The sequence below is a fragment of the Oryctolagus cuniculus genome, chromosome 1 (assembly GCF_051225735.1).
Source record: "Oryctolagus cuniculus isolate XC-2025 breed Fujian yellow rabbit chromosome 1, ASM5122573v1, whole genome shotgun sequence".
NCBI classification, from domain to species: domain Eukaryota; kingdom Metazoa; phylum Chordata; class Mammalia; order Lagomorpha; family Leporidae; genus Oryctolagus; species Oryctolagus cuniculus.
This window is the reverse complement of record NC_142867.1, coordinates 162740156-162762987: the sequence shown is the minus strand read 5'-3', so window position 1 is coordinate 162762987 and position 22832 is coordinate 162740156. Positions and strand designations below refer to the sequence as shown.

Here is a 22832-nt window from a genome sequence, read left to right as displayed (position 1 = left end):
TGAGCATATGAAAGATCTCTCTTTCTCTCTCTGTCTCTCCCTCCCTTTCTGTAACTCTTTAAAATACATATATTTTTTTAATGACTCAGTAATTTGATCTCCAGAAATTTCATCCTAAAGATATGCAGGGATGGTCATTGTTTACATATTTGAAACAATGAAAAGAGGAACACATCATAGTCTGCCCCTAAGAAATTGGTAAATAAGCTTTCATACATTTACTTGAAAGAACCGCATGCAGTAATTAGAAATGTTAGTGTAGGGGTAGGCACCTGGCCCAGCTGTTACAATGCCTGTCAGGACTTTTGCGCCCAGCGTAAGGATATCTGAGTTCGATACCCAGCTCTGGCTCCAGATTCCAGCTTGCTGCTATTGTAGACACTGGGAGGCAGCGGTGATGGCGCAGACAGTTGCATTGCTGCCACACACATAGGAGACCCTGGGCTAAGTTCTTGCTTCTCAGTTTTGACCCAGCCCAGTTCTGGCCATTGCCAGCATTTCAGGAGTGCACCAGCAAATGGAAACTGTCTCTAATCGCCTCTCAGTAAATAAACAAAAGATTATTTCTTATGCTCATCACACATCTAGTCAGCGTTTAGATTTTTCTAACGGTCTGGGAACAAGTCACACATTTCTACTGGCTGCTATGGTTTTTGACTCTTGTGATACATGGGTACTCTTTCCTTTGTAAACATGGCTTTTAAAAGTACTTTTTATAAAAGATTTATTGATTTGAAAGGCAGGGTTACAGAGAGGGAGATACAGAGAGCGAGATCGTTCATCTGCTGGTTTACTCTTCAAATTGCCACAACAGCCAGGGCTGGGCCAGGCTTAAGCCAAGAGACTGGAAATCTATTCAGGTCTCCCAACGCGGGTGGCAGGAGCGTAGGTACTTGGGCCATTCCCTGCTGCTTTCCCAAGTGCATTAGTGGGGAGCAGCCGGAACACAAACCAGTGCCCGTATGGGATGCTGGTGTTGCAGGCAGCAGCTTAACCTGCTTCACCACAATGCTGGCCCCAGAAGTACTTTTATGCCTTTTTTTTTTTTTTTTTTTTTTTTTTGACAGGCAGAGTGGACAGTGAGAGAGAGAGACAGAGAGAAAGGTCTTCCTTTGCCGTTGGTTCACCCTCCAATGGCCGCCGCAGCCGGTGCACCGCGCTGATCTGGAGCCAGGAGCCAGGTGCTTCTCCTGATCTCCCATGGGGTGCAGGGCCCAAGCACTTGCGCCATCCTCCACTGCACTCCCTGGCCACAGCAGAGAGCTGGCCTGGGAGAGGGGCAACCGGGAAAGAATCTGGCGCCCCGACCGGGACTAGAACCTGGTGTGCCGGCGCTGCAAGGCGGAGGATTAGCCTAGTGAGCTGCAGCGCCGGCCTTTTTATGTTCAAGTATAATCTGTATCCTCTAAAATGCAGACTTTCCAGTGCAGGTCAGATCATCTGTCCCCCACCCCCCAAGAGGCACTGATGCTGTGCTTGCTGTACCCATGGCTTAGGTTTGTGAACTGGGACGCCGTAGTTTCTCCAGTCAGGGTGGAGGCATTCGGGGGTCCTTCAGAATGCATGTGGACGCTTCCCCTGGCCCAGGGAGTTTCACTGCTCAGCTACTACCCTCCCCTATGTGCAGAGTGGTGCTGTGACTTCACGAATCCCAATCTGTGTCTGCATCTTCGGATAGTACTCCTTCGCCAATTAAATCCCACCCCCTACTCTTCTCCAGGCTCAGCCACATTCCATGGCTCTTTCCCCTTGAGTCTTTGTCCCGGGTACCACAGCACAGGGGTCTCTTCTCCAGCACTGTCCCACAGCACTCACTGTCCAGACTAAACTGTGCGCTGCCATCTCTTGGCTCAGCTTCCCTGGTGTCTCCCGGATGGAGGGCAGCTCCCGGAGTTCCTTCCTCCAGCGCCAGGTGACAGAACACCATGCATGAGTGCCCAGGGAACTCAGGGGAAACTCAGGCAGAGTCTGCTAAGCTAGCTGCAAAGGCGGAGCCCATCAGAAAGCATCAAAGTAGCTCTCCCTCACCAAGCCAGAGGGAATCTGTCAGCAGCACCGCCAGGCAATCTTTTCTGGATGGTTTCTAATTCCGGCTGGGCTTGGATGGCACCAAAACAACTGTCTGAACGCGGTAAGAACCCATCTGCAGCTATGGCACCGCAGAGGACGCCTGCACCGGCCTACGAGCCTAACAAGTGAGCACTGCCTTCACACAAAGCAAAGGAAGGGTGCAGCCGAGAAAGCCAAAAACCAGGGGCCAACAAGCAAACGCTGGCTCCCCATCAGAATGCCCTGAATTGGGTGGCAAGTTTTAAAAACACTGGTTCAAAATGAACTGTCCACAACTAGGCTTTGAAACCTCTTTTCGGCCGGCTCCACAGCTCAGTAGGCTAATCCTCCGCCTGCGGCGCAGGCACACCAGGTTCTAGTCCCGGCCGCCCCTCTTCCAGGCCAGCTCTCTGCTGTGGCCAGGGAGTGCAGTGGAGGATGGCCCAAGTGCTTGGGCCCTGCACCCCATGGGAGACCAGGAGAAGCACCTGGCTCCTGGCTTCGGATCAGCGCGGTGCGCTGGCCGCAGCGCGCCAGCCGCGGCGGCCATTGGAGGGTGTACCAACAGCAAAAGGAAGACCTTTCTCTCTGTCTCTCTCTCAGTGTCCGCTTTGCCTGTCAAAAACAAACAAACACCAGAAACCTCTTTTCAGGCGATTCCATCATGCAGCCAAGGTTGAGACCGCTGAATTAAATTAACCAAAATAAAACCTACTACTGAAAATCAAAGGGTTTAGACTCCCCTCTGACTCCAACTCATCTACCTGGATCCACATGAATTCCTAGGAATTATTGGGAATTTAATTAACAGCCCGGGGCGTTAAATGCTGCCCAAATAGGGAGAACCCAACAGGAGTAATTCCACACCGCCTTCGGAACTCTGTCACTCTGGCCTATCTGCTTCACGTTCCTACCAGGGCCACAGGTCCCACGGGTGCGGTGGGGAGTTAGTCACGGTGGAGCGGGCCACTGTGGGCAGTCTTCTGTCATTAACTCGGACTTTCAATGGTCATAAATATCCATATAGCGTGAGCCTCGTTTTACAACTTGGCCAGATTGGTGCTGACTGGCAAACAGCCAGCGACAGAAATCGCAGTGTTCCGGGAACTACAGAGCACCTCTGATGCATTAATTCCAATTCTCAAGTGTGCTCCAAATTTAACATGCGCTCAGAACAGCTAAGGCAAACGGTACGGAAAAATAACTAACTTAATTATGTCCTTGATTTAGGCACCTTCAAAGCAAACTGTTTTATAAGCAAGATAATCTGATGTAAACTAGAGCAGGAAGAGTTGCAAGACCCCCGTTCCTGGTTCCCTCAGTGACACTTAGACACTTATTCATATGGAATAGGCAGTAGTAGTTGTCATGTAGCAGTGGGTTTCAAAACTTGTTAGAAAAGAAGTTCCCGAAAATGGATTTTAAGGGGCTGGTGCTATGGTGCTGTGGGTTAAGCCACAGTCTGCAGTGCCGGCATCCCATATATGGGTGCAGGTTCAAGCCTCGGCTGTTCCACTTCTGATCCAGCTCCCTGCTAATGCACCTGAGAAAGCAGTGGAAGACGGTTCCATCCTTGGGTCTTTGCACCCACATGGGAGACCAGAAAAAAACTCCTGGCTTCAGCCTGGGCCAGCCCTGGTCATTGTGGCCATTTGGAGAATGCCATCTGGAGAATGAACCAGTGGATGGAAGATCTCTTTCTCTTATCTCTAACTCCACCTTTCAAATAAATAAATAATAATAAAAAAAACGGACTTTAAAAGTGGCTCTGTTCATATATTTCAGGTATTCTAACATGGTAATCCCTATCTGTATTTTTAATGTCAAGTACTTTCTGAAAACTAACCTATCAAGAGTGTGACCAGTACTTAACCATTTGTAGCTAGGCATTCTAGTTTGCTTTTTTAAAGATTTATTTATTTATTTGAAATAAGAGTTACACAGAAAGAGAGGTTTTCTATCCGGCGGTTCACTCCCCAACTGGCTGTAATGGCAGGAGCTGCGCTGATCCGAAGCCAGGAGCTTCTTCTGGGTCTCCCATGCGGGTGCAGGGGCCCAAGGACTTGGGCCATCTTCCACTGCTTTCCCAGGCCATAGCAGAGAGCAGGCTCAGAAGTGGAACAGCCGGGATATGAACTGGTGCCCATATGTGATGCTGGCGCTTCAGGCCAGGGTGTTAACCCACTGCACCACAGCACCAGCCCCTCTAATTTGCTTTTTAAGTAACATCTAGATTACTTGTCCAGGATAGACAGGACAGACATTTCTGGTTGAATAAGAAGGCCACTTAATCATTTAGGTATTTTCCCAAAGCATGAATTCAAAGCAATCTGAAATAATACTTCTACTTTTTCATAAAGAAAAAGGGCTTGGGCACGGCCTTCAGCCCCAGTGCCCGCCTGGGGAGCAGTCAGTAGCAACTGCTCACGAAGGGCCACCTTTTGTGCCCACAGGCCACCAGCATGCAGCTCTGGTGGAGGAGAAAGCACAATGCCTTCCTGTTTCTAGCTCCCTTCTCAGAACCCTGCCTGGTTGCCAACCTCAACAGTCAACTCCAAGTGGAGTCGGAAAACGCACACAGTCAGAGCTGCTGTCTAACCATTTTTAGGGCCAGTCTGCTGTTTTCCTGAGAACATACCACGCATCTGTCATGACCCTCTGAGCATCTAAAAGGTGGCACTCACTCAAAATGCCACAGTGGGGATTAACGATTAGATCTTCGCTCAGTACAACCCCACCTACATTTAATGACACGCTGTCCCCAAGACTGGACCCGGAAAACCCAGATGGACAGGCTGCAGTTATTCAGGTTAAAATGTGCTCCGTCTTCCCAGTACGGCGAAGGCCCGCCTCTCTGCCCAAGTCGGGCAGTTCGACCGTGAGACTCTGAGCCTGTTCTATTTGCACATTATTTGGTAGGTGAAATATACCACCAGAGATGACGACTCACACTTCTGGTGCACACGTCCTGGATTCCCAATTGACTGGCAAGTTCTTCAAGCTGCCCACCCCTTTCTCTCTCCACTGCGGTATCCCATTTTGCCTGAAGTTGTTGTTTAACACACAGCTGTCGACTGATCCAACCGTAGATGGGACAGGGCAGACTGAGCCATCTTTCCCCAAGCATGGATGCCCTGCGGCTCAGAACGGATGCCCATTGCCGTCCTCCAGTGCCAATGACTACCTGTGTGGTGTACAACTGGACATCCCTGTACTCGAAGCCACTCGAGTTCTCTGCAGCTGCCCTTCTCCATGCTTGAGCCTGAAGTGGATTCACTCAGGCTAAGAGTGCTGCAGCAAACCTGCGTCTTTGCCAAGAGCACACCTGCTCTCCACGAACAACCATTTGCAACCAGAAAGCATCAGAGCAAGACTGTCAGTCAACTGTCACCTAAGGGACTCACAAAGGTGGTGGACAGAATGACACCTTTGAGCAATGCCTGCCCAAGGTCTGCACGGTCAGTCTCTCTGAGGGCCCACGATCCCTTCAGAGAATCTTAAGAAAACTCTGCTTTTCTTCACATAAGGCCCAAACACAGTTATTCATGAAGCTCTGGACCCCAGACTAAGCAGCCTTGTTTACTAAAATGTCCCTTGGGGTGCCTGCTAGGTGGTGGTAGTGGGAGTGGGGCAGCCACAGGGCAACTCATGCATTTTGGAAAGAAATGCTCTTGGGTGAATTTGATGGGCAGCCCTGTGAAGAGCTGCCTTTACACACCAATCCTGCTGAAACAGACCCCAGTGCAGAACCCTGATCCAACTCTATCATCTCGCACAGGATCCTGCGGTCAGCCAGTGCCAGAAGTGAGCTCTGGAACTGCAGGCCAGCAGGCTCCACTGCACCACCGCACAGCTCCAGAAACACCTGCTTTGGATTACTTTGATGCTGCTGCTGTAGCGTTTATTCTCAAAGTGATTCAACAACAGACACTAGGCCAAGGAACAGGAGAGAGTTAACCAGAGATGAGCTTCTGTAGCCACCACTTCCCCCTTTCTGCCTTGGCTCAGTTCTACCTACAAACTTACTCCACAGCCAGGAGGATGACTTCAAGTTCATAAACTCTTCACTAATTCCAAGGTAACTGAGAGTACAAATACAGAAGCTGAATTACAAAGCAGTCCTGGTATCTGAACATGAGCGATGAATTTTCTGGAAATTACAGTGAAGGCTACAGTTTGTAATTGCTCAGACACAATCATAAATGTTTAGAGTATCTGTAGCTGTAAGTTGTTGGTATAGACTCTTCTTTTTCCTCTCCCTTTTCCCAGATGAAAAATAAGGGGGTGGGAACAAAAAGAAACATGAGCCACTCCTTATACCAAAAGAATTCAACTGATTTACAGGAAAAACATTTTTTTCTTGAAGTTTTTCTTGACAGAAGAAACTTATTACCTCTTAAGTTTTTATTCCATAAAAAATACATTAAATTTATACTACCAGGAATTTTAAAACACTCCACAGAACACCTTTGGTCACTACCAAATTATAGGTGCATCAAAGCAGTGACACTGTCTTTTTAAAATTTTTATTTATTTATTGTTTTATTTGACAGATAGAGTTAGGGAGAGATAGAGACAGAGAGAAAGGTCTTCCTTCCATTGGTTCACCCTCAAAATGGCCACTACAGCCGGAGCTACACTGATCTGAAGCCAGGAGCCAGTTTCTTCCTCCTGGTCTCCTATGCAGGGGCCCAAGTACTGCCTTCCCAGGCCACAGCAGAGACCTGGACTGGAAGAGGAGCAACTGGGACTAGAACCCGGCGCCCATATGGGATGCCGGTGCCGCAGGTGGAGTTAGATTAACCAAGTGAGTCACGCACCAGCCCGACACTGTCTTTCAAGTCTGAGAAAAATGTCTATGACTTTTTAGGGGTGTGTGTGTGTGTGTGCACGTGCAAAATAGGTAAACTGTGATTCAAATTTTGTTTAAACACACTTTATTTTTGCCTTTGATGTGGATTCTGAATGGCTCTGGATAGAAAATTTATCGTGTTAATTTCAAGTTTTCCTATTTTTATCTACGTAATTATCTTGATAACATAGTTAGGTGGGGAGGCATAATAATGGGGCGGGCGGGGGGGGGGCATTAGTCTCTAGAAGTATGAGGACCTAAAAGACCTCTGGGTGATTTTTGTTTGGCAAGCTCTGCTCATCCACATCCCCGCTTCGGCAAGGCCTCACAGGGCGACAGCGACGGCCAACTTCTGCTGAGCACTTCTGCTCCGGGCTGCCAGCTGCTGCCGTGTGTCCCTGCCACCAGCTCAGTCTTCACGACCACCCTGCGAGGGAACAAAGACAACGTGTGCTGGTGGCAGAGAGCACAGCTGAACAGGCTGTGTGGCTTCAGAGTGCACACTTCACAGCAATTAAAAAACAAGGGATCAGGCTCATGGAAGGGATTAGCTGCATGTGCTTTTGGGCAGTTATCGAGCCCAATTTCTCTGTTTCGGCAACAAGTTTGAAATGAATGCCTTTCTGTACTGCACAGTCTTCCAGCAGAGACAGGTGTTCTAGTCTATGTGAGCAGCTCTGTGCACTGTGGGGTGTGCACAGTGAGCCCGCATGCCTTTGGACACAGCCTCACCCCACAGCCACGGGGGACTTGAGAATCTCTCCACCTGACTACACCAAGCTGCTTCCTCAATCACCCCGTATTGCCAATCACCAAGTCACAGAAATCAAATGCTCTGCTTGGTTGAGTTCCCAACTTGATCCCTTCCTCAACAGAACTTGAGAGTCAAATGGTTCAAGTACAAACAGGAAGTCAGCATCCTAAGACATGCTGGCATGCCCTGAGTGTGGGCCGCCACTCCAACGACAGAGTGCTACTAAACCCATCTGCTCCTCAGGCCACAAATGCTGTAGTCTCCTGTGTTTTAGCCAATTAATGAGGGATTCATGTTCAGGGTCAGATCCCTGTGGTGATGTGTGGGACATCAGCAGGGCTGCAAGCAGATCCCAGCACACCTTCCTGGCCTCGGTGCTCAGTGCGTGGCCCTCAGTGTTGCAGCTGGGTTTTTTCAGCAGGAATGTGAAACAGAAACCCCAGTCTGAGGAGTTCAGGAAGGCCAGGAAGAAACTGCTTTCACAGCGATGATCCTGTGCCTTCCGCGTCTGGAAGAATTGTATTTTGACTAACATCTGACCTAATTTTGAAAGCACGTGGAAGCAGACACAGCATTAGTTCCTTAAGAGTTTGCTTCACTCCCCTTAACGTTTTAATTCTGCAAATTTGGAAATGCCCCCTATAACGCTAGTAAAGTCTTTGGATACTAAGGGGCACAAATCTACACCTCAGTTGTCAGGTTTATTATTTTCTTTTCCACAAGAAACTGTCCCACAGCACAGATACCAAAAGCCAATGCTAAGTAATAATCTATTTCAGTCCATTTCATTCAATCTCAGGCTATAAAGGGCAACAGAAGGAGTGTTTGTGGATAGCGTGCCTAAGTCCATGCTGCACACTGTCACAGGATTAACTTACTGCACAGCGTTGCCCCCGGGTGAGGTGAGTGAGCCCTGGGACAGAGGAACAGGACCAGGAGGAGCCAGGCAGTGAGGCCCAGGACCTCAGTGTAACTTCTGGATCATCGGCTTCCGTTTAAAGAAGAGGTGAGCGCCGGCGCCGCGGCTCACTAGGCTAATCCTCCACCTTGCGGCGCCGGCACACCGGGTTCTAGTCCCGGTTGGGGCGCCGGATTCTGTCCCGGTTGCCCCTCTTCCAGGCCAGCTCTCTGCTGTGGCCAGGGAGTGCAGTGGAGGATGGCCCAGGTGCTTGGGCCCTGCACCCCATGGGAGACCAGGATAAGCACCTGGCTCCTGCCATCGGATCAGCGTGGTGCGCTAGCCGCAGCGCGCCGGCCGCGGCGGCCATTGGAGGGTGAACCAACGGCAAAGGAAGACCTTTCTCTCTGTCTCTCTCTCACTGTCCACTCTGCCTGTCAAAAAAAAATAACAATAATAAAAAAAAATAAAGAAGAGATGAGCAAGAATAAATACAAAGGAGGAAGAGTGAGACACACAAAACATGGAAGCACCGTAATAAGGAAAAGTGGGGAAAGACTCCAGAGTTGCGGCTCCAGGCTCCCTAGTCAGAGACTCCTGCTTTGACCGCCTCACAGCTCAAAGAGCTGGACCCCTGACCACTGCCACCCTCTGGTCACTGTCCCCTCAGCACCTATCACATCCTGCCATTCAAGGAGGCTTCAAACTGTTTGCAGAAAAATGGAACTAAAAGGTAAGCTTATTCTACTGTACATAAACCCTGAAATCCACACAGTTTTTTTCATGAAAGTGTTGACGCACCCTCGAGTTACGAACCCGTAACTAGCAGGTGGGCACCATAAGGACAACTGCAGCATCCTCAGAGCCTGTCCCCACGCTTCACACACAGCAGGAAGTCAGCAGTCACCTGCTGTGTTAGGGAATTAATGGGGTGTCTTTCTGCTCATAAAACTTTAACTGCAAACATGTTATACCAGTACTTTGAATTGGCAATATACTGACAGCTGTGGGTACAGACAGTATAGGATTCCTTCCCCCAGGCAATGCTGTGTAAAATGGGTGAGTATGCTAAGTATGTAACTGGAAGATCAAGAATAAAACATCGTAACACACTGGCAGCCCCTGGGATGGGCAGGTGGCACAGAGCTTCCATCTCTGCTTGGGATGCCAGCATCCCATGATCGCAGTGCCTGGTTTCAGCCCCAACTTCTCTACTTCTCTACTTCCAACTTCCTGCTAATGCACACCCTGGGAGGCAGCAGGTGACGGCTCACGTTCTTGGGTCCCTGCTGGCCATGCAGAAGACCTGGATAGAGTTCTGGACTCCAAGCTTCAGCCTGGCTCAGCCCTGGAATTTGCAGAGTGAACTAGTGGATCAAAAATCTCTCTCTACTGTGTGTGTGTCTCTCTCCCACTATCCCTCTTAGTAATTAAACAAACAAACAAAACCAAAATCACAAAACCACTGGCAGCGCTCAAAGACAACTTCTAGGCCAGGCAACACTGGCTCATCTTTCTCACAGCTCGAGTCTTCAGCCAGAAGCCAACAAAGCTACCAGATACTGGAATCCAGAGTTGCTTATGGAGTTTGATTCCTGGTTTTCATTCTGCCCATTACCCCCTCTGAAACTTACTCCGTGGTTTCAAAAAACAGCCCCAGCCGTCAGAAACAAGCAGAACTCCCTGGAAAGATAGCCTCCGCGGTCCTGCCTGCAGCCCCGTTTAAGTTCAGGAGCTGGAAGCTTACTCCGCCTGCCCTCGTGAGTGGCCTCGCTGTGTTAATTTGGGCTGTAGATCACTGTGGCTACCGTGGGAGTTCCCGCGGGATAAAGTGAGCTTGCTTGGTCTCAGCATGCGAGGCCCCGTGCCACGTGATGCCTCAGCAAGAAAGCCCTCGCCAGACACCACGCAGACGCTGGTGCCATGCTCTTAGGCCCTCCTCACCTCCAGAACAGTGACCCAAAGAAGCCTGTGTTCTTTATAAATGACACAGGCCCTGGCAGTCCACACACAGCAACAGAAAATGGACCAAGCCACGTTCCCACGCCCAGGCCCCTGCGGGTGCCACCTACCTGTCATGTCACCCAGACGGATTTTCTGCAGGTCGGGGTTCCTCAGCTCTTCGGTGCTTGCAGACTTCATGACAGAGTTGATGGACGACAGGGTGCTGATGAGCTGGGAGTTGAGGGAGCCAATCTGCGAGTGAGGTTCCCCAAAAGCCTCTGCCAGTTCACTGTAGTTCTCGGCCAGCAGCGTCTGCTGCTCTGCCAGGAGCTTCTGGACGCGCTCAATGTAGTGATCCAAGCTGGTCATCACCCCAGACGGAGCCTGGGCCTGGGGGTTCTCCAGGAACTCCCCTACCGGCTCATCCCCAACCCCCACGCTCCTCCTGCTGGCCACCGGTCCCACCGTCAGCTGTGGAGGCCCACACGCTATGGTCCTCATTTTGAGTCCCACCAGATAGCTGTCGTTAATATTGATCTGCCCCACGCCCGACTCTTTGGTCTTCACAGCAGACGGCCTGTCAAGCCCAGAATTGCCGGAGAGCACCGTTCCCACCCCGACAGACCGAGTCTTGGTGGAGGAGTTGACGTCCCTGACGCGGCCTTCTCCTACGGCCACTGTCCGTGTCTCCACGGTCTGCGTGCTGGTCTGCTTGTCTAAAGTACTAAGGCAGGTGTTGGTGCTGGCCTCAGCAAAGGAGGCCGTCTCGGTGTTGGTGGACTGGCTGGCCTGCTGCAAAGCGGTGCTGGTGTGCCGGTCTGTGGTGTGTGGCGCCGCCGTGACAGCAACTTCCACCCGGCCCACGGCCTCGGTGTTCACGCTCCGGGAGGCGCGCTCCGTCGGGGAGCAGACCATGACGTCGACGGAGCAGTCTCCGCAGCCGATGGACCTCACGTCTTTGAGATGCAGGTTTGTCTTGAGGAGTGTCAGGTCGTTCACAGACTCCTCCGTGTTGCTCCCCGTTTCGCAGACACTGACTTCCACACCCACGCTCTTGTCACAGGTGTCCAGGGTCCTCCCGGTGCACTGGTCACGGGTTTCCACCCTCTCCTTAACAACCCAGCAGCTCATGGGCAGCTCAGGCCCGGCGTCTTGATCCTTACCTTCAGGCTGGCAGGAGATGCCCACGCTCTTCGTCTGCACGGAGGTCCCGACACACGCGTTTACCATGTCCACGTGCCGGCCAACCATCTGGTCTCTCGTCTGCACCACTGCCTCCACCATCTGGCTGAAAACCAGGGGCTGGGCCATGGTGGCTTTGTCAGCTCTCTTCCTGGATCCGGCAGCCTGCAGTTCCTGTTTGAGCTTCGTCATCTCACGGTCGTGCGTGGTTTCCTTCAGCTGCACTTCCAGGCGGTAGATCTTCTCCTTGAGGGCGTCTATGGTCTGCTGTTGCAGCTCAATTTCTTTGTCAGCCTCAGTAGTCACTCCAAGCATGGCCTCTGTCACGCTGACCCCAGAATTCCTCGTTTCAGTGACTGTCCCCACGGCGGCATCTCTGCAGCCCCGGGAGCCCCGGTGGTAGACCACGGTGGCGTTCATGTCCTCATCGGCACCCACCGCCACCGAGCGGCACTCCCGCGGCCGGCACTGCCCGTTCTCCATGGGCTCCCACGAGGCGTCGCCGCTGCTGTCCTGGATCTTCTGCTCCAGGGCCTGCATGTCTGCGGTGAGTTGCCGGAACTCCCTTATCCTCTGGGTGCTCTGCTCTGCGCTCTCCATCTCGCCCTCCTCATAGTCAATGTACAGCTCCCCGCCACCTCTCCGGGTCCGGGACAGCTGGTCCAGCTGGGAGGCATTCCCCGCGCTGTACGACCGCTTCCTCACCCCCCAGGCATCGTTCTGCGATGCAGCCCTTTGGTCTTTGAGCTGTGAGGCCAACTGCCTTTTCTCCTCTTGTAAGACGGAGATCTTAACCTGGAGCACAGGGATGGTTCGCACCTGCTCCTCGAGCTCCTTCAGGCGTTTCAGGGCAATGGCCATCTGCTCACGGATGTGCTGCAGGTGCATGGGGCTCACGTTGGTCACTGGGGTGGAGATTCCTGAGCTCAGGGGGCTGTGGCGGATGGAGCTCCCCATGGAGGAAGTGGTGGCGGCTACCGGAGCATAGCCACCATAATCCCCATTGCCTTGGTATCCATTCTGAAGCTGGTGCATGGCGGAATTGTGGTTTGCAGAGCCCATGTAGGAGGGGAGGGAGCTGGTGGAGCCCAGGCCTCCGAAACTGGCCAGCCTGGGCCTTCTGAACTCACCCGGGGTCACCTGCATGGTGACTCTCTCCTGCTCAAGTCTCCTCCGGGTCTCCATCAGCGTCTTGGTGACATGAAGATTGTGCTTTGGGAGCTGTGGCGACGGCGGTGGCAGCTGCCGATTTTCTGGGATGGTAAGAAAGGCAGGTGAGCTCTCCAGAGGGGCAGGCGGCCTTGAGACTGGAGTCGACGTGACTTGGCTTCTGGCTAGGAGGAAGCTGGGGCACTGCTTGCTGTCATCACTGTTGGAGGACGACAAGGAGTCGGTGGAAGTCCACACAGCTTGCTGACCAGGTGCGGCCCTGGCTTCCGAACATGGCACGGACGGCTTCCGCCTCTTCTGGATGTTCAGTTTCTTGATGGTGTTGCCCTTCTGTATGTCGTCCACGTATTTGAGAAAATCCAGGTCTAGCTGGTAACCATAAGGGGTCTCCACAAAGTAGGGGTCTTTCTGCTCCTTGTCATGGTCTCCATTCAGGACATCATCTGCTGTTCCTGGCAGAGAGAGCAAAGAGGACATCACCGTTTTGTCTCACACACTTCGTGGTAAGAACTAGCAGCTGAGTATGCTGCAACGCGGCAAGCAGGCACGATTTTAAGAGTTGACAGACACACGTTCTCATCTTGCCATCTGCTGAGCTGGGCAAGCCAGTTACTAAACCTCTCTGAACTTGAGTTTCCCCATGAGTAAAAATAGAGATGCATATTTCATTCATAAAGAATATATGGGATGACAATTTTCAACAGCTAAAAACAAAGCAAACCCTTGATACCTTATTTTTAAAAGAATGCATTTTCAGAACTTGAAAGCACGGTCAGATAGGGCACATTTGTCCTCTGCAGGTCCCTGCAGTATGGCAAGCAAACACTACGATCCCTATTTACCAAGCGTTGCCCAGGGCCCAGAAAGCTGGAGGCCAGCGGCAGAGTGGCAGAGGCAGAGCAGATCCAGCGGGCCTGTTCTCCCCGCTAGTCCTGGCACAGGTCTGTTGGACCCCGACCACCCCCACAAGCTCACACCTGGCCTTGATGCCTTCCTGGCTAAGAAGGCCAGGACGCAGGATGTCGGTGCCCGGCTCCTGCAGCACAGGTGCAAGAGCACAAACAGAGGACAGCCGCTGTTCTACTTTGTATCTTCCACTTCCCAATTTCTCACCATGTAAAACCACAGCCAAACTCTCCTCCAACTACAGCCAAGTTGTCTCCCCTCTGGACAAAACATTTATGATCTCAAGGACACTTCTTCTGTCCTTATGATGAATCCACAGAGTTGCAAAGGAGAATCAAAACAAAGGGCAAACCCAGACTCCAACTACTGGGTCACGTGGCATTCAGTAAATGCCACTTGCAGCTAAACCAAACATTTTAAAAAGGAAACACAAGAACCTTTCAGAGCAGAGACCTTGCACTGCTGACCTGAGCTACACGTTTCAAATTTAAAAGCAAGGCCATTTTTATCTGTTTGGATTGTAAGGTCAAAGAACGTTATTTTTCTCAAGCCATACTAACAAGCTCCGCAGTTTAGAGCTATGGAAAGGACCCCAAAGCAGTGTGTGAAAATGTAAGCCATTTGCATTCCTGCCTCTAGGCTGGGTACACAAACCCACCTGATTAATGTCAAGGTTCAAGTACATCAAAAAGTACTTCAAAAAGTTCACGGAAAACTGAATTAAAAGATAAAAGTTCGGTGCCTGGCAAATAAGAAGCCTGCATCTCATATCAGAGCACCTGGGTTTGATGCCCCACTCTGGCTCTGGTTACTGATTCCTGCTCCTATGTACCTGGGGAAGCAGCAGGTGATGGCTCAAGCAGTGGTACCTGTTAGGAAAAGAGTTGCAGATTGGTGCCTCTTCAAACAGGGCAGCAAAATGTAGGAAAAAAGAGGTGCAGAACAGAGGAGGCAGTGTATGATTTACAGCCAGACCAAATTTATTCAGAGAAAATAAATTCATAGAGGTGGGCGACCAACTGCCCACGAGCACCTTGAAGGAGCACCTGGCAGAAGGCCCCGACCCCCAAGGCCTGGGACCTTTTTATATTTTAGGAGGGCTAGGGATGGGGGTGAGGCAGGGGGCAGAAGGCAGAGGGGAATTCCTGGAACTGGTCTTCCCTGGGGGGTGGGGTATGAAGGCAATAGGGTGTGGGACCCAACTGAGATTCAAGGGCAAGGAAGACCTTCCAATGTTTATCTCTTTTGGGCAATGAGCAAGCATGGCTGAGGCTTCTGTCCTGGTTCCATCACTGCCCCTAACACCCCCATGGGAGACCTGGACTGCATCCCCAGCTGCTGGCCTCAGCCTGGCCCGACACTGGCTCTTGCCAGAATTTCAGGAGAGAACCAGCAGATGTGAGCTCCCCGTGTCTCTGTTCCCAAACATTTAAAAAAATAAATCTAAGGTAAGTGTATTTTGGTGCAAAAACCTTTTCAATCCATGCATTGTTTTTCAAACCACCATTTCAGGAAAACAAGCCTAAGGACCCCCACCCCCAGGCCAGCCAGGGCTGCCGGTCTGCACTCCTGAGGCTATATACACTGCCCCATTCATAGCAAAATTCTCAGAATAACCCTTTTGCCCCCATTTGCCCTTTCTTCCAAAAGACTGGAAAGTCAAGTAGAAAAACCTAGTCCCAAAGAAGGAAAAGGGGCAGGTTTTCCTAGCGTCTCGATCTAAAGCAATATGAAACTGCTCTGGCTGTTAGAAGGCAGGCACCAGCGCGGGGTGGACTGGACTTGAAGGAAGGGTCTGCATCCATCCTTTCACAGCCCCAGGCTCGGGAGAGCTGACCCAAGAGCACCGCTCACAAAACCTGTCTTTCCGCCCTTCCTTTCAACTTCCAACTCCACAGGGAGAAAGCACTCACGCAAAGCATGCCGCCAGACCTGTTTCCAGCGCTGTCTGAAACCCGCGAGCAAAGAGAAAGTGCAGGCTCCGGTGTCACACCCGGAACCCCCCTGCACCCCCGTGGGGTCGCTGTGGGGTCCCAGCCCCAGGCAAGAGGGGTCCGCAAAACTGCTCAGCTCGGCGCTCCCCCCACACAGCTCTCCAGCTGGCTCCCGCTGCTTGACCCCGCCCGACAGCCCTGGGTCCACGCCCCTTAAGGAGACCTACAACTTTTGCACAAACTCTGCTCCAACAGGCCATGCAAAAACACCCTAAGCAGCGTTTTCACCGATGAAGTCGGCTGGGCTTCGGCACCCCCCCCCAACACGCTCAACACTTTGGCATTCCCTGTTTTTTTTTTAACTTTTATTTAATAAATATAAATTTCCAAAGTACAGTTTATGGATTACAGTGGCTCCCCCCCCCAACTTCCCTCCCACCCACAACCCTCCCCTCTCCCGCTCCCTTTCCCATTCCATTCACATCAAGATTCATTTTCAATCCTCTTTGTATACAGATCAATTCAGTATATATTAAGATTTCAACAGTTTGTACCCACACAGAAACACAAAGTGTAAAGTACTGTTTCAGTACTAGTTATAGCATTAATCATATTGAACAACACATTAAGGACAGAGATCCCACATGAGGACTAAGTGTACAGTGACTCCTGTTGTTGACTTAACAATTTGACACTCTTGTTTTTGGCATCAGTAATCACCCTAGGCTGTTGTCATGAGTTGCCAAAGCTATGGAAGCCTTTTGAGTTTGCCAACTCCAATCTTATTTAGACAAGGTCATAGTCAAAGTGGAAGTTCTCTCCTCCCTTCAGAGAAAGGTATCTCCTTCTTTGATGGCCTGTTCTTTCTATTGGGATCTCACTCGTAGAGATCTTTCATTTAAGTCTTTTTTTTTTTTTTTTTTTTTTTTTTTTTTTTTTTTTTCCCAGAGTGTCTTGGCTTTCCATGCCTAAAATACTCTCATGGGCTCTTCAGCCAGATCCGAATGCCTTAAGGGCTAATTCTGAGGCCAGAGTGCTGTTTAGGACACCTGCCATTCTATGAGTCTGCTGTGTATCCTGCTTCCCATGTTGGATCATTCTCTCCCTTTTTGATTCTATCAGTTAGTATTAGCAGACACTAGTCTTGTTTATGTGATCCCTTTGACTCTTAGTCCTATCATTATGATCAACTGTGAATTGAAATTAATCACTTTGATTAGTGAGATGGCATTGGTACATGCCACCTTGATGGGATTGAATTAGAATCCCCTGGCACGTTTCTAACTCTACCATTTGGGGCAAGTCCGATTGAGCATGTCCCAAACTGTACCTCTCCTCCCTCTCTTATTCCCACTCTTATATTTAACAGAGATCACTTTTCAGTTAAATTTAAACACCTAAGAATAATTGTGTGTTATTTACAGAGTTCAACCAATAGTATTAAGTAGGACAAAAAAAAAAAAATACTAAAAGGCTAGCATCCTATTGAATGGAGAAAAGTTGGAAGCATTTCCACTGAGATCTGGTACCAGACAGGGATGCCCACTCTCACCACTGCTATTCAATATAGTTCTAGAAGTTTTAGCCAGAGCCATTAGGCAAGAAAAAGAAATTAAAGGGATACAAATTGGGAAGGAAGATGATATGATTCATTATTTAGGGGGATCCAAAGAATTCTACTAAGAGACTATTGGAATAGAAGAGTTTGTCAAAGTAGCAGGATATAAAATTAATGCACAAAAATCAACAGCCTTTGTATACACAGACAATGCCATGGCTGAGAAAGAACTTCTAAGATCAATCCCATTCACAATAGCCACAAAAACAATCAAATACCTTGGAATAAACTTAACTAAGGACGTTAAAGATCTCTACGATGAGAATTACAAAATCTTAAAGAAAGAAATAGAAGAGGATACCAAAAAATGGAAAAATCTCCCAAGCTCATGGATTGGAAGAATCAATATCATCAAAATGTTCATTCTCCCAAAAGCAATTTATAGATTCAATGTGATACCAATCAAAATACCAAAGGCATTCTTCTCAGATCTGGACAAAATGATGCTGAAATTCATATGGAGACACAGGAGACCTCGAATAGCTAAAGCAATCTTGTACAACAAAAACAAAGCTGGAGGCATCACAATACCAGATTTCAGGACATACTACAGGGCAGTTGTAATCAAAACAGCATGGTACTGGTACAGAAACAGATGGATAGACCAATGGAACAGAATAGAAACACCAGAAATCAATCCAAACATCTACAGCCAACTTATATTTGATCAAGGGTCCAAAACCAATTCCTGGAGCAAGGACAGTCTATTCAATAAATAGTGCTGGAAAAACTGGATTTCCACGTGCAGAAGCATGAAGCAAGACCCCTACCTTTCACCTTACACAAAAATCCACTCAACATGGATTAAAGACCTAAATCTACGAACCGACACCATCCAATTATTAGAGAACATTGGAGAAACCCTGCAAGATATAGGTACTGGCAAAGACTTCTTGGAAAAGACCCCGGAAGCACAGGCATTCCTTTTTTTTCCTGTTTTGTTAATGAAAACAGGAAACCAGGATCCTTTTGGAAGCACATGCTCTCTGATGCAGCTGTGCCAGGAGAATAACCAGAGTGGGCAGACAGTCGTGTCGCCACAGAGAGGCTCTGTCTCCTGGCTAGAGCAGGCACCTTACCAGGAAAGGGTCTGCGTTGTGGCGTGGAAGCCGAGCAGCCTCAGCCTTGCCACCTGAGGCAGCTGAGAGGCATGCGCACGGCGCCTCTGTTCCTGGGTGCTGGGGGCACCCTCCACCCTCATGGGCTCCAGAGCACTGCGGGCGCCCCCCTCGCACACCGCCAATGAACAGCCACATCAAAACAAAACCTTTTTTTCCAGTTGTCAATATAGTACTTGCTTGGAAATTAAAAAAATAAATAAAAGTCCAAAAGACCATTTAAAGGAGGGAGAAAAAAATAGTTATTCCTATCTCACCATCTAGTGGTAGGTGTTAACAATGTGCTGAACTCCGGGGGGGGGGGGGGGGAGGTGTGTGTTTTAATCTCTCAACACAGCTACTTTTCCCGTTTGCGCATGTACAACAGGGAAGGCGCACTGACTCACTGCTGAGAACTCCACAACACCAGTGACACGAAGCAGCAAAACCTTATTAGCAGGTGCGCCTTCAGTTAGTTCCGAGTAAAAAGCACAAAAGACACGGGTCACGCTCAAGCCTCCCGACGCACTTTGGACTTCTCCCTCTGGGAGTCAGGACTGGTTAGAATTTAACCACCCTCAGCTCTCCTTGTTTCCACACCGCCCAGAGAACCCGTCACCCAAACTTCACTCTCTAGCAACCCAAAAAGTGAGATGCGTGCGTTCTCAATGTGTCGTTTTCTCACAACTGCTGACGGTACAATTTACTCTGCGTTATTTATCTTCTGCTTTCTGGCTTTTCCTTTGGCACATGAACGTGAACATGGCACTTATGGATTCCTGATTTATTTCCCAATTTTCTCAAATTTTTCAGAAGAGCCTCAAAAAGTTTGTGGAATGGTGGAATTAAAAGATAATGGGAATTTTCTGTGAACTTTCTGAAGCCCTTTGTCTCCTGGTGCTGGACAACTTTTTAAATTTCCTTTATTTCTCTCCACCTCCCTCCTCCACACACAAATCAATGAACAAGGCCTTAGGAATGAAGGAGATGTTTAGAAGTGTTTATGGAAGGAATAAATAGTTGAATATTCAGTGTAACACAGCACACTTTGAGGAGCAGCCTCCCAATCTGAATAGAGAAGTCATTTGCTAAATATTAGTGTTAAAGACATTTTTCCTATGATGCTGTCGTAACTGTTATTTTTAGGCTGTGGAATTATGGCGATTTAAATTTTATTCTTTATAAAGTTTTACAACACATGTGTGTTTGTCTTTCGGAAAGCATTCTAAGTCACAGTTGGCAAAGCTGCAGCAGGGTACTGAAGGCAACACTTAGAAAGCGCACTCGGAGTGGCATGAATGGGCAGCCAAGGCAAAGCCAGTGGACGGCCCTCAGTGTGGGTGCTCCAGTCTTCCACACCTACAGAGCTCCCAGTGTTAGGTACACACACAGGAAGTCTGTTTCCCCAGCCTCTTTTGCTGTTAGTGCGGTTAAAAGCAAGAATGTCACACTGCAAACGGCGGGAACCTCCCTCAAAAGACACAGGAACAGTTCTCCAGCCTCATTTCGTACTTACTCCTTCTTCCACCCTGCTGCCTGGAATGCGGCTACCTCAGACCACGAGTGCACACCTAGGGATGGAGGCACGACCCACTCGGAGGAGCCTGGGTCTCAAGGGTTTGTGGTCAGAGTTACTCTAAGACCGTTGGAAAGCCCAGTTCCAAGGACAGAAACTTTGATCTCATTCAGCTTTTGTTCGTTTTGGGTCTTTTTCACTGGCGCCAAACTGAATCATAGGAGTTTCTCCTCATACCCCCACCCCCAGAGTAAGAGGAGATCTTAAAAACAAGAAAAACGCTGCATGTTGAAATAAAACTTTGTTACAAAATTGGAATTCAAGATTCACAAAGGAAGTGAAAAACAACATTTTAAAGGCCGATCCTAGGTGGGCTACAAGGAGACCCGTGACTGTAAAAGCCTTTGTGGACTCACAGAACCACGCCTGCGTGCCCAGGGCCAGAAATCCACCGGCCGAATCTGCCACTGCAATCGGAGAGTAACAGCTCCCAACACAGCACTCAGACTGCAGGGCTGTCCCTGGTGTTTAAAGAATTTTCTGAACGTCTGGAAATCTTGTGGCGGAGACTGCTCCTGGCACCACGCTCCCCTCATTATAGAATGTTTACTGAAAGCTTAATTAAATGCAGAAAATGGTCCTATTCAGTGGAGAGGGTGGGAGGAGGAACTTATAAGACATAAAATGAGACCCAGTCTAACAGGGAAGAGAGGCCCAAACACCCTAAACAGGCACTAACTGAGGTCAGTTGTAAGGACACATGGGAACAAGTGAGCCAGACAGAATGGAGGTGCCCAGGAGGTGCGCTGTGCGGATCAGGTAAGCAAAGAGAGGTAGGTGGCAGGGAAGAGCGGGCAGAGCCTGCTCCTGCAGCTGCGGGACAGGGGAGCTTAGAGGAGACGGAAGCAGTGAGACTGGGGAGTGTCAGGGTCCGAGGCATGGCAATCTGTCCACCAGAGTCACTGCCAGGGCCTAAAGGCGTATAAAGTTCACCTTCACAACCGTGTGGATCACACTGCGGTAGGCAAAGAATGAATGAAATTCAGGGGGAGCAGGTCAGATGCTATAAAACTCAGTATCCATAATCCAAATATCTGCAACCTGAAATGTTCTAAAACTCAAACTTTCTGAGCACCACGAGTGGAAAATTCCACACTGATCTCACCTGCCAGGTAGCAGTCCAAACACGCACACTCAGAATATTCTAGGAAATTATTGTAGGCTATGGTGTAGCAGGTAAAGACGCCGCCTACAGTGCCAGCATCCCATATGGGTGCCAGTTTGTATCCCGGCTGCTCTGCTCCCGATCCAGCTCTCTACTATGGCCTGGGAAAGCAGTGGAAGATGGCCCAAGTCCTTGGGTCCCTGCACCCACGTGGGAGACCCAGAAGAAGCTCCTGGCTCCAGGTTTCCGATCAGCTCAGCTCCAGCTGTTGTGGCCAACTGGGGAGTGAACCAGCGGGTGAAAGACACCCCTCCCTCTCTCTGCCTCTCCTTCTCTCTCTCTCTCTGTGGAACTCTTTCAAATAAATAAATCTTTAAAAAAAATTGTCAAGCTCTGTGTGAGAGGTGACCTGAAACACAAAAGAATTTCCTGTTTGGACTTGGGGCCCATCACTAAGATATCTCATTTTGTATGAAGATATGCAGATTTTCCAAAATCCAAGACCCTAAACACATCTGGACCCAAGCATTTTCAGCAAAGGAATACTCATCCCATGATATGCTCATGTACAGTGGGAAGCAAAGGGAAAATTTACTTGTATGCTCAACTTAGCAGCAATACTGATTACTACAGGCATAGCAACATCTGTCATCGATGTGCTTACTGACATCCATCCATCTATCCATCTTCGCCTGCTACTTACCAAGCCCTGTTCTGGGAGCCAGGGACATAGAGTAAAGGAATGAGGTAAGACCTCTTCTCTCACAAGGCTTACAGCATAGCAGAGAGAGAGAGAGAGAGGGCTATGTAAGGGCTGGAGTTGCGACACAGCAAGTAAAGCCACTGCCTGCGCCGCTGGCATTCCATATGGGGGCTGGCTGAGTCTTTGCTGCTCCATTTCTGATCCAGCTGCCTAGTGGCCTGGGAAAAGCAGTGGAAGATGGCTCAAGTGTTTGGGCTCCTGCATCCATGTGGGAGACCTGGATGAAGCTCCTGGCTCCTGGCTTGGCCCAGCCCCAGGCCATTGCAGCCACCTTGGGAGTAAACCAGTGGATGGCAGATCTTTCTCTCTCTGCCTCTCCCTGGCTCTCTATAACTCTGACTTTAAATAAATAAAGATGCAAGGCAGATGTGAAGCAAGGATCACACATGAGGGGGCATCATCAGAATGTGTACCAGTGTTCTGTAAAGTGCTCCTTGACCTGCCACTTCTCGGAGCTGACCCACCTCCCAGACGTGGGTCACCGAGTCCTCTTTCCTTTGGCCCTCTCTCATCCCACTCTGCATAGTCTGCAATTTGGGGTAACCCAGTACCAACGTGACAGCATCAATTAGACAACTCTCCCAGCACAGGCCAAATCCCCACATTGTTCACAGAGCAGCTGAAAATAACAAACCAATGGTAAGTCTACTTTTTATTTGCATATGAGGCTATTTCAAGAAGTTAGTGGAAAATGGAATTAAAAGTTTATTTTGATGTAAAAAATTTACATAGTACACATTTTCCATGAACGTTTTCAAGACTTCTCTTATGTATAAATTTTCTGCCAAAATATTCTCATCTTTTAATTCCATTTTTCACAAACTTTTTAAAGTACCTGCATATTTATCTCTTAAAAAATGGGATGGTTCAGGGCTGGCATTGTGGCATAATGGGTCAAGCCACCATCTGCAATGTCAGCATCCCATAGGGGTGCCAACTCAAGTCCCTGCTGCTTCACTTCTGGTCCAGCTCCCAGCTAATGTG

General features: G+C 49.4%; 1 protein-coding gene across 36 annotated transcripts in view; it reads right to left on the bottom strand.

The window, feature by feature from the left end:
- The window catches only part of KANK1 (KN motif and ankyrin repeat domains 1), a 217675-nt gene that overhangs the window by 15826 nt on the left and 179017 nt on the right, over positions 1–22832 (bottom strand). For 29 of the 36 annotated variants that reach the window (XM_089337133.1, XM_089337132.1, XM_089337121.1 and 26 more), the window contains one exon: positions 10626–13301. In XM_089337133.1, coding sequence (XP_089193259.1) covers positions 10626–13301 — 2676 coding nt within the window. Of the gene's footprint in view, positions 1–10625; positions 13302–13962; positions 14070–15668; positions 15884–22832 lie in introns of those variants that run through there. The other 7 variants (XM_089337176.1, XM_089337220.1, XM_070051256.2 and 4 more) reach the window with 6 other exon arrangements.